General features: G+C 41.3%; 1 protein-coding gene across 1 annotated transcript in view; it reads left to right on the top strand.

Moving 5' to 3' along the window:
- The window catches only part of CACNA2D1 (calcium voltage-gated channel auxiliary subunit alpha2delta 1), a gene marked incomplete at its 5' end in the record, with an annotated part of 159,075 nt that overhangs the window by 56,281 nt on the left and 89,456 nt on the right, over window positions 1-13,338 (top strand). The window contains 3 exons of the mRNA XM_083366623.1: window positions 1,130-1,199; window positions 3,804-3,854; window positions 5,280-5,379. Coding sequence (XP_083222749.1) covers window positions 1,130-1,199; window positions 3,804-3,854; window positions 5,280-5,379 — 221 coding nt within the window. The remainder of the gene's footprint in view (window positions 1-1,129; window positions 1,200-3,803; window positions 3,855-5,279; window positions 5,380-13,338) is intronic.

Below are 13,338 nucleotides of genomic sequence, written 5' to 3'. Positions count from 1 at the left end.
TCCAACCCCGTCCCTTCAGGCCAGGCCAGCTTGTTCAAAGAGATGGGTTTTAAGATCGCGCCGGAAGGAGCGGAGATCGGGCGCCATCTGGAGCTCGACCGGAAGATGGTTCCAAAGATCCGGTGTTTAGATGTAAACAATATCTTAGGCACGCTCTGCAGAGTCCATGGCTTCTTTTATCAGTTTTATAGACCTTAGTAAAGGGACTACAATCATGTTGTGTTTCTAAAGAAGTTGCTGTGCTGTAAATTTGGATTCGGTTTTATCGGGAAGCCTTGGGCAGAATTATGACGAAGACCTATTTCACAAAATATAATGAGACGTAGAAAAAAGGCTGGTAGGTCAGTCTTTCTTAGATTGGGAGCTTCAGCCCCCAATTGCTTCCATTTGGCCTGATGACAAATGTTTCGCCCTTATTAATCGAAATGTTTATTAAGCAAAAAATGAAGGAGTAAGATTGGGGGCAAAGGGGCTTAGTAAAAATACTTCAGAATCTTCTGCTTTTAATTCGAAGTTTTATACAGTGTCTAGTTCACCTGCAAGTTATATACCTTATAATATGTCTATGATTAGGGGACTGGAGGCTAAAACATATAAGGAACGCTTCCTGGAATTCGGTATTCTAGTTTAATGAAGAGAAGGACGAGGGGGGTGACATGATAGCAGACTTCCAGTATCTCAGGGGCTGCCCCAAAGAAGAAGGAGTCAAGCTATTCTCCAAAGCCCCTGAAGGCAGGACAAGAAGCAACGGATGGAAACTAACCAAGGAGAGAAGCAACCTAGAACTAAGGAGAAACTTCCTGACAGTGAGAACAATTGATCAGTGGAACAACCTTGCCTCCAGAAGCTGTGGATGCTCCCAACACTGGAAGTTTTTAAGAAGAGACCGGACAGCCATTTGTCTGAAATGGTATAGGGTTTCCTGCCCGAGCAGGCGGTTGGACTAGATGACCTCCAAGGTCCCTTCCTACTTTATTATTATTATTAATTATTTTTATAATATAATGAAGACATGTTCGTGGCTCATGTTGTTGTTGTCTGGTATGACTGAATTGGAATTAGAGTTAGCAATCCAGAGCTTTCCCCCATCACTCTAAATACTGTGGCTTTTCATGTTTCTCCTTTTCAGCATCTCCTTGGGTGGACAAGAGTCGAACGCAGAACAAGATCGATCTGTATGACGTCCGTAGAAGGCCCTGGTACGTCACACCTGCATGTTGGTGGAACTCAGCTGCCTTTCCTTCTCCTTTCCCTTCTTTGTCTGTAAATTAGCAGCTTCCCTTCCCTTTCCTTCAGCATTAAAGTCACAGAGGTCCGTGGAGATGCCTCAGTCTATTCCAGGTCATGGTTGTCCCAAAGGTGGTTGCTGTTGTTGTTGTTGTTGTTGTTTTTCCACGAGGCAACTGAGCTTTCTTGTTTTTCTCTGAAGAGGTCTCCTTCAGCTCTGACTGCCCTTCCCCGCTGAAGAAGCTGGAGAAGCCTCTTGGACGAGAAGCGAAACGTCTTCAAGAAAAACCAGAAAGTCCAGTTGCCTCTTGGGGAAAAACAACAACAACACCTTTGGGGGTTAAGTCACAGAGTTTCTGATGCAGAAAAAGTTTCTCTTTAACGTGTTCATCTACAAGCTGATCCACCACCAAGTAATAGGACAGTTGGCCGTAAGAAGTGTGTGGCTTGGTTGTGTTCATGACATTCATTCATTCATTCATTCATTCCATTCCATTCCATTCCATTCCATTCCATTTATTTATTTATTTATTTATTTATCTATCTATCTATCTATCTATCTATCTATCTATCTATCTATCTATCTATTTATTTATTTTGCTAGTGCTTGAAGGGTTCAGACATATGGTTCGAAATAAGAGAATAAGTACTGATATATAAAATGTTCAGCAAGAAGGCTTTGGTGAAGCTGAGGACTCCAATCACACATGTCTACACACTTTCGTTGTGATTTTGATTAGGTAGTTTGGACAAATGTTCCACCAGGCAGGTACACCTTTCCAGTAACTTAAGGCTGGATTTATAAAATCATCACCACCTTCAATCAGAAGCACCTTTAGAAATGCTCAGTTCTGATGCTGCAAAGACAGACTGTACGTGGGTGAATCCGCTAACTTTCTGATAGCTTTCCTGTGTCCAGGAAATGATATAGATGATAGACAGATTGAAAATTCTGGATAGATAGATAGATAGATAAATAGATAGACAGACAGACAGACAGACAGACAAATAGAAAGATAGACAGACAGACATACAGACAGACAGACAGAAAGACAGACAGACAGACAGATTTAAAATTCTGGATGGATGGATGGATGGATAGATAGATGATGGATAGATAGATAGATAGATAGATAGATAGATAGATAGATAGATAGACAGACAGATTTAAAATTCTGGATGGATGGATGGATGGATGGATGGATAGATAGATGATGGATAGATAGATAGATAGATAGATAGATAGATAGATAGATAGATAGATAGATAGATAGATATAGATTTAAAATTCTGGATAGATACATATAGATACATTTAAAATTATAGATAGATAGATAGATAGATAGATAGATAGATAGATAGATAGATAGATAGATAGATAGACAGACAGATTTGAAATATAGATTTAAAATTCTTGATAAATGTATATAGATACATAGAGAGATGGATAGAGAGATAATTGATAGATAAATCGATGATGATGATGAGAGAGAGAGGGATGGATAGCAATTGATAGATAGATAGATAGATAGATAGATAGATAGATAGATAGATAGATAGATAGATAGATAGATATAGATGATAGATCGATAGACAGACATACACAGACAGACAGACAGACATAGAAAGATTTAAAATTCTGAAAGGCCATCCCGGAAGTCAGCTTTCTCCAAGCACTGACACTTTAAAAATCACAGAGCACAAGAACTTGAGCAAGAATTATTGCATGCAATAAAATAAAATAAAGAAGCCTTTAATTAAAATATCAAATAAACCAATAAAACCAGGCACTCGAATTAACCAAATGTTGACTCTGGGAAGGCCTCTGTTATTTTGAGATTTCTTTAATTAAAGGAGGAACGGGTTGCTTTGAAGTTCGGGAAATGGAACCGTGGGAGGGAAAAAGGTAGTGGGTTTTTATTTTATTTTATTTTACTTTTTGCCTCCTTCTTCCCCCGTCCCCCCCCCCGTTCACCCCCCCCCACCTTCAGATTTTTCTATTAGCAGCTCCGCGGAGGGCAAGGAGCAAAGCAATTTGGATTGAAGAGGGAAGACGGGAGATAACTTTTTCAGACAGCTGTTTTTCCCCACTTTCAAAGCCACCCCCCTGTGGGATTGTTAATTCGTACATGGAGCCAGCCCAGCCATTGAAACAAACTCGGGGTCCTAATCAAGAATCTTGTGCGTCACATCCACACGCCCGAATGCAAGAGTTCAGCTTTTGGAAACAGACAGCCCCGTCCAATTCCATTTTCTCTTCATGAAACCTTTTATGTTGCTTTGCGGAGCTTGGAAAGTGGTGCAGCCAAAGTGCTTTTTGATGTTCTTCAGCTCACCGTTATTCAGACAGACGTCAGGCAAATAGAAATGAGGGTTTGGGGTGGGTTTTTTTTTCTTTCCCCCCCATGAGTTTCCTGGCGGGTTGCAAAGAAGCCTCCTTTGATTCTCATTGAGCGATCAGACACGAACAAAGGATTATTATTATTATTATTATTATTATTATTATTATTATTATTATTATTATTATTATTATTTGAAACTTCTGACCTTTCCTATCGCTTATCTTTTCACTCCAGGTATATCCAAGGAGCTGCCTCCCCAAAAGATATGCTGATTCTTGTTGATGCGTAAGTGCCCCAAAGGTTAAAGCATTCAAACAGAGGGCTGTAAAGTACTTTTCCCCCCTTTGTCTTTTACAGCAACGGGGATGAAAATGTTTAAAAATGGTGAGGAGGATAACGCTTCTCGTGAGAGGGGAGGCTGTGTCACTAGGATGAATATATAAATGATGTCCACTTTGATAACCTTTTGAAATGCAACAGGATGAAAAGATACTAGTTATCGCTGGCTGCTCTTCCTAAAGAAAAGGGTCAAAAATCCCAAGGCAGCTTCTAAGGATGTGAATTTTAAAGGAGGATCGGCAAAGGAGGGAGGGAGGGAGGGAGGGAGGGAGGGAGGAAGGAAGGAAGGAAGGAAGGAAGGAAGGAAGGAAGGAAGGAAGGAAAGAGACAAGGAAGGGAGGGAAGAAGGAAGGAAGGAAGGAAGGAAGGAAGGAAGGAAGGAAGGAAGGGAGGGAGGGAGGGAGGAGAGGGAAGGGAGGGAGGAAGGAAGGAAGGAGACAGGCACGGAATGGAGGAAAAAAGGAAGGGAGGAAAAAAGGAAGGAAGGAAGGAAGGAAGGAAGGAGACAGGGAGGGAGGGAAGAAGGAAGGAAGGGAGGCAGGGAAGGGAGGAAAAAAGGAAGGAAGGAAGGAGACGGAGGGAGGGAAGAAGGAAGGGAGGAAGGAAGGAAGGAAGAAAGGAAGGAGACAGACAGGGAAGGGAGCACATTTGATTTGTGCTTAGATTGTAAGCCACCCTGAGTCTTCGGAGAAGGGCGGGATATAAATGGGATTAAAATAAATAAATAAGGGAGGAAAGAAGGAAGGAAGGAAGAAAGGAGACAGGCAAGAGAGGGAGGGAAGAAGGATGGAGGTGGGAGGAAGAAAGAAAGGAGGAAGTAAGGAGGGAGAGAGGGAGGAAGGAAGGAAGGAAGGAGACAGGGAAGGGAGGGAAGAAGGAAGGGAGGGAAGGGAAGGAGGGAGGGAGGAAGGAAGGAAGGAGACAGGGAAGGGAGGGAAGAAGGAAGGGAGGGAAGGGAAAGAGGGAGGGAGGAAGGAAGGAAGGAGACAGGGAAGGAAGGAAGGAAGGAGACAGGGAAGGAAGGAAGGAAGGAGACAGGGAAGGAAGGAAGGAAGGAGACAGGGAGGGAAGGGAGGAAAGAAGGAGGGAGGGAGGGAAGAAGGAAGGAAGAAAGGAGGCAGGCGAGAGAGGGAATGAAGAAGGATGGAGATGGGAGGGAGGAAGGAGAGAGAGAGGGAGGGAGATAGAAGGAAGGAGACAGGCAGGGGAGGAAGGGAGGAAGGAAAGAGACAGGGGTGGGAGGGAGTTAGGAAGGAAGGAAGGGATAAGACTGCAAGGCAGAACTGGCTCAGCCCTGCTGTAAGGGGCCATTGATGGTCAGTGATGACTATTGACCCCCCCCCCGTCCCTTTGGCTTCTTCTCTTTGGCAGGAGCGGGAGTGTCAGTGGGTTGACCCTGAAGTTGATCCGGACGTCTGTCATTGAAATGTTGGAAACCTTGTCAGACGATGACTTTGTGAATGTGGTTTCCGTGAGTAGCCCTCTCTTTTTGCCACCCGCAAGTGGGGAGGTTGGGTCTAAAGAAGATTGTGCAACAATTGCCCCATACTAAAAGAACTTTATGTTGCTTGTTGTTATGTTGCTCCTTGCCCTTTTGGTCACTTCTTCGTTTATAGGCCTGAAATGCTTAAGGGACGCCCTCAGTTCAAAGGAGTAGGAGCTCCCGGAGAGCAAAGAGCAGACAAAGGAGGCAGCGATGGGTGTAGTGCAGATCGAAATGCATCTTCACATGATATAAATGTCCTGCTCTATTCTCCTTCCTTCCTTCCTTCCTTCCTTCCTTCCTTCCTTCCTTCCTTCCTTCCTTTCTTTCTTTCTTTCTTTCTTTCTTTCTTTCTTTCTTTCTTTCTTTCTTTTTTCTTTCTTTCCTTCCTCTCACTGTCTTTCCTTCCTTCCTTCCTTCCTTCCTTCCATCCCTCCACCTTCCTTCCTTCCTTCCTTCCTTCCTTCCTTCCTTCCTTCCTTCCTTCCCTTCCTCTCACTGCCCTCCCTCCCTCCCTCCCTTCCTTCCTTCCTTCCTTCCTTCCTTCCTTCCTTCCTTTTTTCTTTTTTCTTTCTTTCCTTCCTCTCACTGTCTTTCCTTCCTTCCATCCCTCCCCCTCCACCTACCTTCCTTCCTTCCATCCCTCCCCCTCCTCCTTCCTTCCTTCCTTCCTTCCTTCCTTCCTTCCTTCCTTCCTTCCTTCCTTCCTTCCTTCTGCCAGATTACTCTGATTACTTGAAAGTCCTCTGGCTTCTTTCTCAGAACCCGTAGCTCTGATCTGGCATAGCCAAATTATTAAAATTATATACACAACAAACCACTTTGGATTTGGGTTGGCCAAAGGATTTCGGATGAGCATTACCTGCAGCTGAACTCTTTCTCCAGGTGTTTGAAGAACAGGAGTGTCTGTGGAGATTCTTAGTCATCCAGGTCATGGTTATCCCAAAGGTCCTTTTTCAAAAGGCAACTGGACTTCCTTGGTTTTCCCTTGAGGACATTTTGCTTCTCAGTCAATCAGAATAGAGCTGGAAGGGGCCTTGGAGGTCTTCTACTCCAATGTTCTGCTCAAGCAGGAGACCCTATAAAGGGGTAGGCAACCTTGGTTCTTTTATGATTCGTGGACTTCAACTCCCAGAATTCCTGAGCCAGCCATGCTGAGGGGAAAGGGAGAGGTTTCCAAGCTGAGCTGTGCTGGCTCAGGAATTCTGGGAGTTGAAGTCCACGAGTCATAAAAGGGCTGAGGTTGCCTACCGCTGGTCTAGGCCTAGGCTGCTTTATGACTCATGGACTTCAACTCCCAGAATTCCTGAGCCAGCCATGCTGAGGGGAAAGGGAGAGGTTTCCAAGCTGAGCCATGCTGGCTCAGGAATTTTGGGAGTTGAAGTCCACGAGTCATAAAAGAGCCAAGGTGGCCTACCCATGGCCTAGGCCTAGGCCGCTTTATGACTCGTGGACTTCAACTCCCAGAATTCCTAAGCCAGCCATGCTGAGGGAAAAGGGAGAGGTTTCCAAGCTGAGCCATGCTGGCTCAGGAATTCTGGGAGTTGAAGTCCACGAGTTGTAAAAGAGCCAAGGTTGCCTACCCCTGGCCTAGGCCGCTTTATGACTCGTGGACTTCAACTCCCAGAATTCCTAAGCCAGCCAGGCTGAGGGAAAAGGGAGAGGCTTCCAAGCTGAGCCATGCTGGCTCAGGAATTCTGGGAGTTGAAGTCCACGAGTCATAAAAGAGCCAAGGTTGCCTACCCCTGCCCTATACAATGAGTGGCTGTCCAATCTCTTCTTAAAAACCTCCAGTGATGAAGAACCCACAACTTCTGAAGGCAAAGCTGTTCCACTGGTTGATTGTTCTCACTTCCAGGTTTCTCCTTAATTCTAGGTTGCTTCAGAACTGAAGAAGCTTCTTAGATGAGAAGCGAAACGTCTTCAAGGAAAAACAAAGACCAGCTGCCTTTTGAAAAACAAAACAAAACCTTTTTTGGGGGGAAGAACAGAAGCAATTTTCTGGCTGTTCAAGATGTGCTAAATTTGCGGAATGCTACCAGTGTCTTTCTGGTTTAGCTCTGTTTAAGAATTAGCCCTTTTCATCAGGCAGATGAAAAATAAATCTGGGAATAGTTGCAAGGAAGAATGTCTTGGCATTAGATTTCTTTCAGGGCTGCCCATTTAATATGTATAGATACATCTGGGCCATCAAGCTGCACCAACAGATCTCCCTAGATTGGAAAATGAATTCTGGCAAGATCTGATTAGATTGGCATCAAGCCGGCTATATATTTTCAAATTTCTGTATTCCCCAAACAATACTGCGATGTAGCAGTATGCTGGTTTTGAATTAAAGAGGTGGAATTACCCTTTTTTTTGTCAGTGTTCTGCATTTAAAAGTGTTACAGATTCAAAGAAAATTGGTTGCTTCTAAATGGCTTATATTTGCTTCCCTCGCTCCCTCTCTCTTTTCATATATTGCAGCTATAAAATTTCAATTCCTTTTTGTCTGAAATGGTACCGGGTTTCCTGTTTGAGCAGGCGGTTGGACTAGAACAGGGGTCGGCAACCTCGGCTCTTTTATGACTCGTGGACTTCAACTCCCAGCTATGCTGGCTCAGGAATTCTGGGAGTTGAAGTCCACGAGTCATAAAAGAGCCGAGGTTGCCGACCCCTGGACTAGAAGAACTCCAAGGTCCCTTCCAACTCTGTTATTCTGTTAATTTTAAATTTTAACTAATTGAGTAATTGTAATTACAACTGTAGGAAAATATATTGCATCTGATGATATTCTGTAACACTTTAGGTGGCACCAATGCTTCAGATAGGGTTTACGGTATTTACAAGATAGATAGATAGATAGATAGATAGATAGATAGATAGATAGATAGATAGATAGATAGAGAAATAGATGATCGATAAATGAAGACAGACAGACAGACAGACAGATAAATGGATGGATGATAGATGATAGATAGATAGATAGATAGATAGATAGATAGATAGATGGATGGATGGATGGATGGATGGATGGATGGATGATAGATAGATAGATAGATAGATAGATAGATAGATAGATGGATGGATGGATGGATGGATGATAGATAGATAGATAGATAGATAGATAGATGGATGGATGGATGGATGGATGGATGATAGATAGATAGATAGATAGATAGATAGATAGATAGATAGATGGATGGATGGATGGATGATAGATAGATAGATAGATAGATAGATAGATAGATAGATGGATGGATGGATGGATGGATGGATGATAGATAGATAGATAGATAGATAGATAGATAGATAGATAGATAGATAAATTTCAGTCCTATCTCAATCACAAAGATGGAAAATTATGCAAAGGAGGAATTGGATTTGAGTCCAAAGAATGAAACAAATAATCACTATGTTTGTAGACTTTTCAGGTAAACATACAATATTTTGTTGCAGGTGAAATGTGGGTTGTTGTTTCTCAGCTCCTTGCATTCTAACTTTCATAATGTTTGTCATTGTTTTCTTTAATTCTGTTTGCCAACCAAAATTGCTCATTGACAATGGTGATCACATACAGCAGATCAACAAAGAAATATTTTACTTTTTGTTGGCAAATACACAGATACCTTTGCTCAATGGATGATGGTTTGCAAAAGTCTCCTGCTTGAATATGCAGGGCTGATATTTGCCAATTGCAGACAGGTGTTTACTGCATATTACAGATACAGTATTATCGACGCATGCAAAGGCCAGAAGGATTTTTCTCCATCCTTAATGGATTGTGGAGCTTCACACCAGGCACAGATTTTTAAAGGAACATTTTCTGTGCAAATAATAGATAAGAGTGATTAAAACACTGCAGATAATACTCAACTTACAACTACTTGTTTAGTAACTGAAGTTACAATAACAGTGGGGGGGAAATGATTTTTTCACGCTTAAGACCAACACAATTACAATTGCAGGAAAAAGTATTGCATCCAATGATGTCCTGTAATACTTTAGGTGGCACCAATGCTTCGGATGGGGCTTACAGTATTTACAAGATACATAGAGATAAAGATAGACAGAGAGAGAGAGACAGACAGACAGACAGACAGACAGATGATCGATAAATGATAGAAGACAGACAGACAGACAGACAGATAGATAGATAGATAGATAGATAGATAGATAGATAGATAGATAGATAGATAGATAGATGGATGGATGGATGATGATAAATAGATGATAGATAGATAGATGATGATAAATAGATGATAGATAGATGATAGAAGACAAGATAGATAGATAGATAGATAGATAGATAGATAGATAGATAGATAGATAGATAGATGGATGGATGATGATAAATAGATGATAGATAGATAGATGATGATAAATAGATGATAGATAGATGATAGAAGACAAGATAGATAGATAGATAGATAGATAGATAGATAGATAGATAGATGGATGATGATAAATAGATGATAGATAGATGATGATAAATAGATGATAGATAGATGATAGAAGACAAGATAGATAGATAGATAGATAGATAGATAGATGATAGATAGATAGATAGATAGATAGATAGATGATAGATAGATAGATAGATAGATAGATAGATAGATAGATAGATAGATGGATGATGATAAATAGATGATAGATAGATAGATGATGATAAATAGATGATAGATAGATGATAGAAGACAAGATAGATAGATAGATAGATAGATAGATGATGATAAATAGATGATAGATAGATAGATGATGATAAATAGATGATTAGATGATAGATAGATGATAGAAGACAAGATAGATAGATAGATAGATAGATAGATAGATAGATAGATAGATAGATAGATAGATGGATGATGATAAATAGATGATAGATAGATAGATGATGATAAATAGATGATAGATAGATGATAGAAGACAAGATAGATAGATAGATAGATAGATAGATAGATAGATAGATAGATAGATGATAGATAGATAGATAGATAGATAGATAGATAGATGATAGATAGATAGATAGATAGATAGATAGATAGATAGATAGATGGATGGATGATGATAAATAGATGATAGATAGATAGATGATGATAAATAGATGATAGATAGATGATAGAAGACAAGATAGATAGATAGATAGATAGATGATAGATAGATAGATAGATGATAGATAGATAGATAGATAGATAGATAGATAGATGATAAATAGATGATAGATAGATGATAGAAGACAAGATAGATAGATAGATAGATAGATAGATAGATAGATAGATAGATAGATAGATAGATAGATAGATGGATGGATGGATGATGATAAATAGATGATAGATAGATAGATAGATAGATAGATAGATAGATAGATAGATAGATAGATAGATAGATGGATGGATGATGATAAATAGATGATAGATAGATAGATAGATAGATAGATAGATAGATAGATAGATAGATAGATAGATAGATGGATGGATGGATGATGATAAATAGATGATAGATAGATAGATAGATAGATAGATAGATAGATAGATAGATAGATAGATAGATAGATAGATAGATAGATGATAGATAGATAGATAGATAGATAGATAGGCAGACAGACAGACAGTTCCACTTAAGACCAACACAGCATTCCTATGGGGTCATGTGATCAAAATTTGGATGCTTGGCAACTGGTTCATATTTACAACGGTCGCAGTGTCCTGGGGTCATGTGATCCCCTTTTGCAACCTTCGGACAAGCTAAGTCCATTTGGAAGCCAGATTCACTTAACAACTGTGTTACTAACTTAACAAATTGCAGCAATTTGCTTGACATCCGTGGCAAGGAAGTCTGCAAAATGGGGCAACGTTCCCTTAGCAACTGTCTGCCAATGGAAATGTTGGACTCTATTGTGGTCTTAAGGGAAGGACTTACCTTGTACTTGAACCTTCTGTATTATTCCTTCTGCATTATGGCACTGCCACCTAGTGGTGACGTCTTCACAAATAGCTAGTATAGTTTTCCTTTTTGAGTTGTGTAGAACCGTTGAATTTTTTCAGACTTCCTCTGAGGTGTGTTTTACATATATTAATCTCTCGATTTTAAATAATAATCTTCAGGCTTTCATTTGCATGGGCAACCCCCCCTCCGTATGTGAGCACAAAACCTCTGATAGCCCTTTTAGCTCTTTTGATAAAAGGTAAAAGGTAAAGGTTCCCCCGCACATCCGTGCTAGTCGTTTCCAACTCTAGGGGCCGGTGCTCATCTCCGTTTCAAAGCCGAAGAGCCAGCGCTTGTCCGAGGACGTCTCCGTGGTCATGTGGCCGGCATGACTAGACGCCAAAGGAGCACGGAACGCCGTTACCTTCCCACCGTAGTGGTCCCTATTTTTCTACTTGCATTTTTACGTGCTTTTGAACTGCTAGGTTGGCAGAAGCTGGGACGAGTAACAGGCGCTCACTCTGTTATGCGGCACTCGGGATTCGACCCGCCAAACTGCCGACCTTCTGATCGACAAGCTCAGCGTCCTAACCCACTGAGCCACCGAAAATACCTTGATTTCAACTGTAACACTATAACAGCTATAGCACTGCTAGGCAGTTGTAGTCTGAGTGCCTTATGAACCTTGACTATGATTGTTTTTAAACACAAACAATAAGAGGTTATGGAACCGCAAAATAAACAAAGTAGAATTTTTTTTAAAGAAGCTGAAATAATCTGGGATTTTAGAATTCAAACAGGCAGACCTGCCATACAATACAATAGAATACAATAGCAATAGGTGCTTTGGGCACAATCCCCAAAAATAACTGGAGCACCGTGTGAACACCATTGACATTGACAAAAATCACCGTCAGGTCAATTGCAAAAGGCAGCTTGACTTGGCACAGCTTCCATTCTGTGACTTTTAACACCATCAAAGAACATCGTCTATCTATCCCAAGTTCTTGGGAAGAGACTTGGCAGGTGGATAAAAATGCCAGTCTGAACATTCTAGCTGATTGTGCAGCCAAACATAATTTTAACTAGATCGAACGCTGGTAAACGTAAATAATAAAGCACTCGGCTTTTTTTTTTGTTATAAGTTGCATTTTTAGCTTTTAAAGCTTTTAAACCTTGACCAGTTCAAGATTGACTCAGCCTTCCATCCTTCCGAGGCCGGTAAAATGAAGACCCAGATTGTTGGGGGCAACAGGCTGACTCTGTAAACCGCTTAGAGAGGGCTGTAAAGCATTACAAAGCACCATATAAGTCTTAAGTGCTATTGCGATTGCTGTTAAGCTTCCTCCTTCCCCAATGGCCAAAATTTATGTTAGCCCCTTGGAAAGTTGCCAGGGATGCCATCCACACTCTTTCTCTCCTTTCTCCTAGACATGTGACCCAGAGGGGGCCGTACGCAGTCCACCCTGTGCGCACTACACGCAAAATATATAGTTGTGCTCTGAGTGATTTTCATCCTTTTTTGAACTGAGTGAAAAATCCCTACATACAAATATGCCACCCATCTGTGGTGACTTGCAGGTGAAAAGAGTCCGCCAAATCATTGTTCAATAGCCATATAGCAATAGCACTTAGACTTATATACCACCTCACATTGCTTTACAGCCCTCTCTAAGTGGTTTACAGAGTCAGCATGTTGCCCCTGACAATCTGGATCCTCATTTTACTGACCTCGGAAGGATGGAAGGCTGAGTCAACCTTGAGCCGGTCAGGATCGAACTGCTGGCAGTAGGCAGAGTTAGCCTGCAGTGTTGCATTCTAACCGCTAGATAGATAGATAGATAGATAGATAGATAGATAGATAGATAGATAGATAGATAGCAATAGCAGCATCAATAGCACTTAGACTTATACACCACTCCACAGTGCTTTACAGCCCTCTCTAAGCGACGCACAGAGTCATCCTGTTGCCCTCAAGAATCTGGATCCTCATTTTAACCAGAAAGGATGGAAGGCTGAGTCAGCCTTGAAACGTCTAATCTCTAA

The sequence above is a fragment of the Vipera ursinii genome (genome assembly GCF_947247035.1).
Source record: "Vipera ursinii genome assembly, chromosome: 6".
NCBI classification, from domain to species: Eukaryota; Metazoa; Chordata; class Lepidosauria; order Squamata; family Viperidae; genus Vipera; species Vipera ursinii.
Note: the sequence above shows the minus strand (reverse complement) of the source record. Positions and strands in the feature narration are given on the sequence as shown.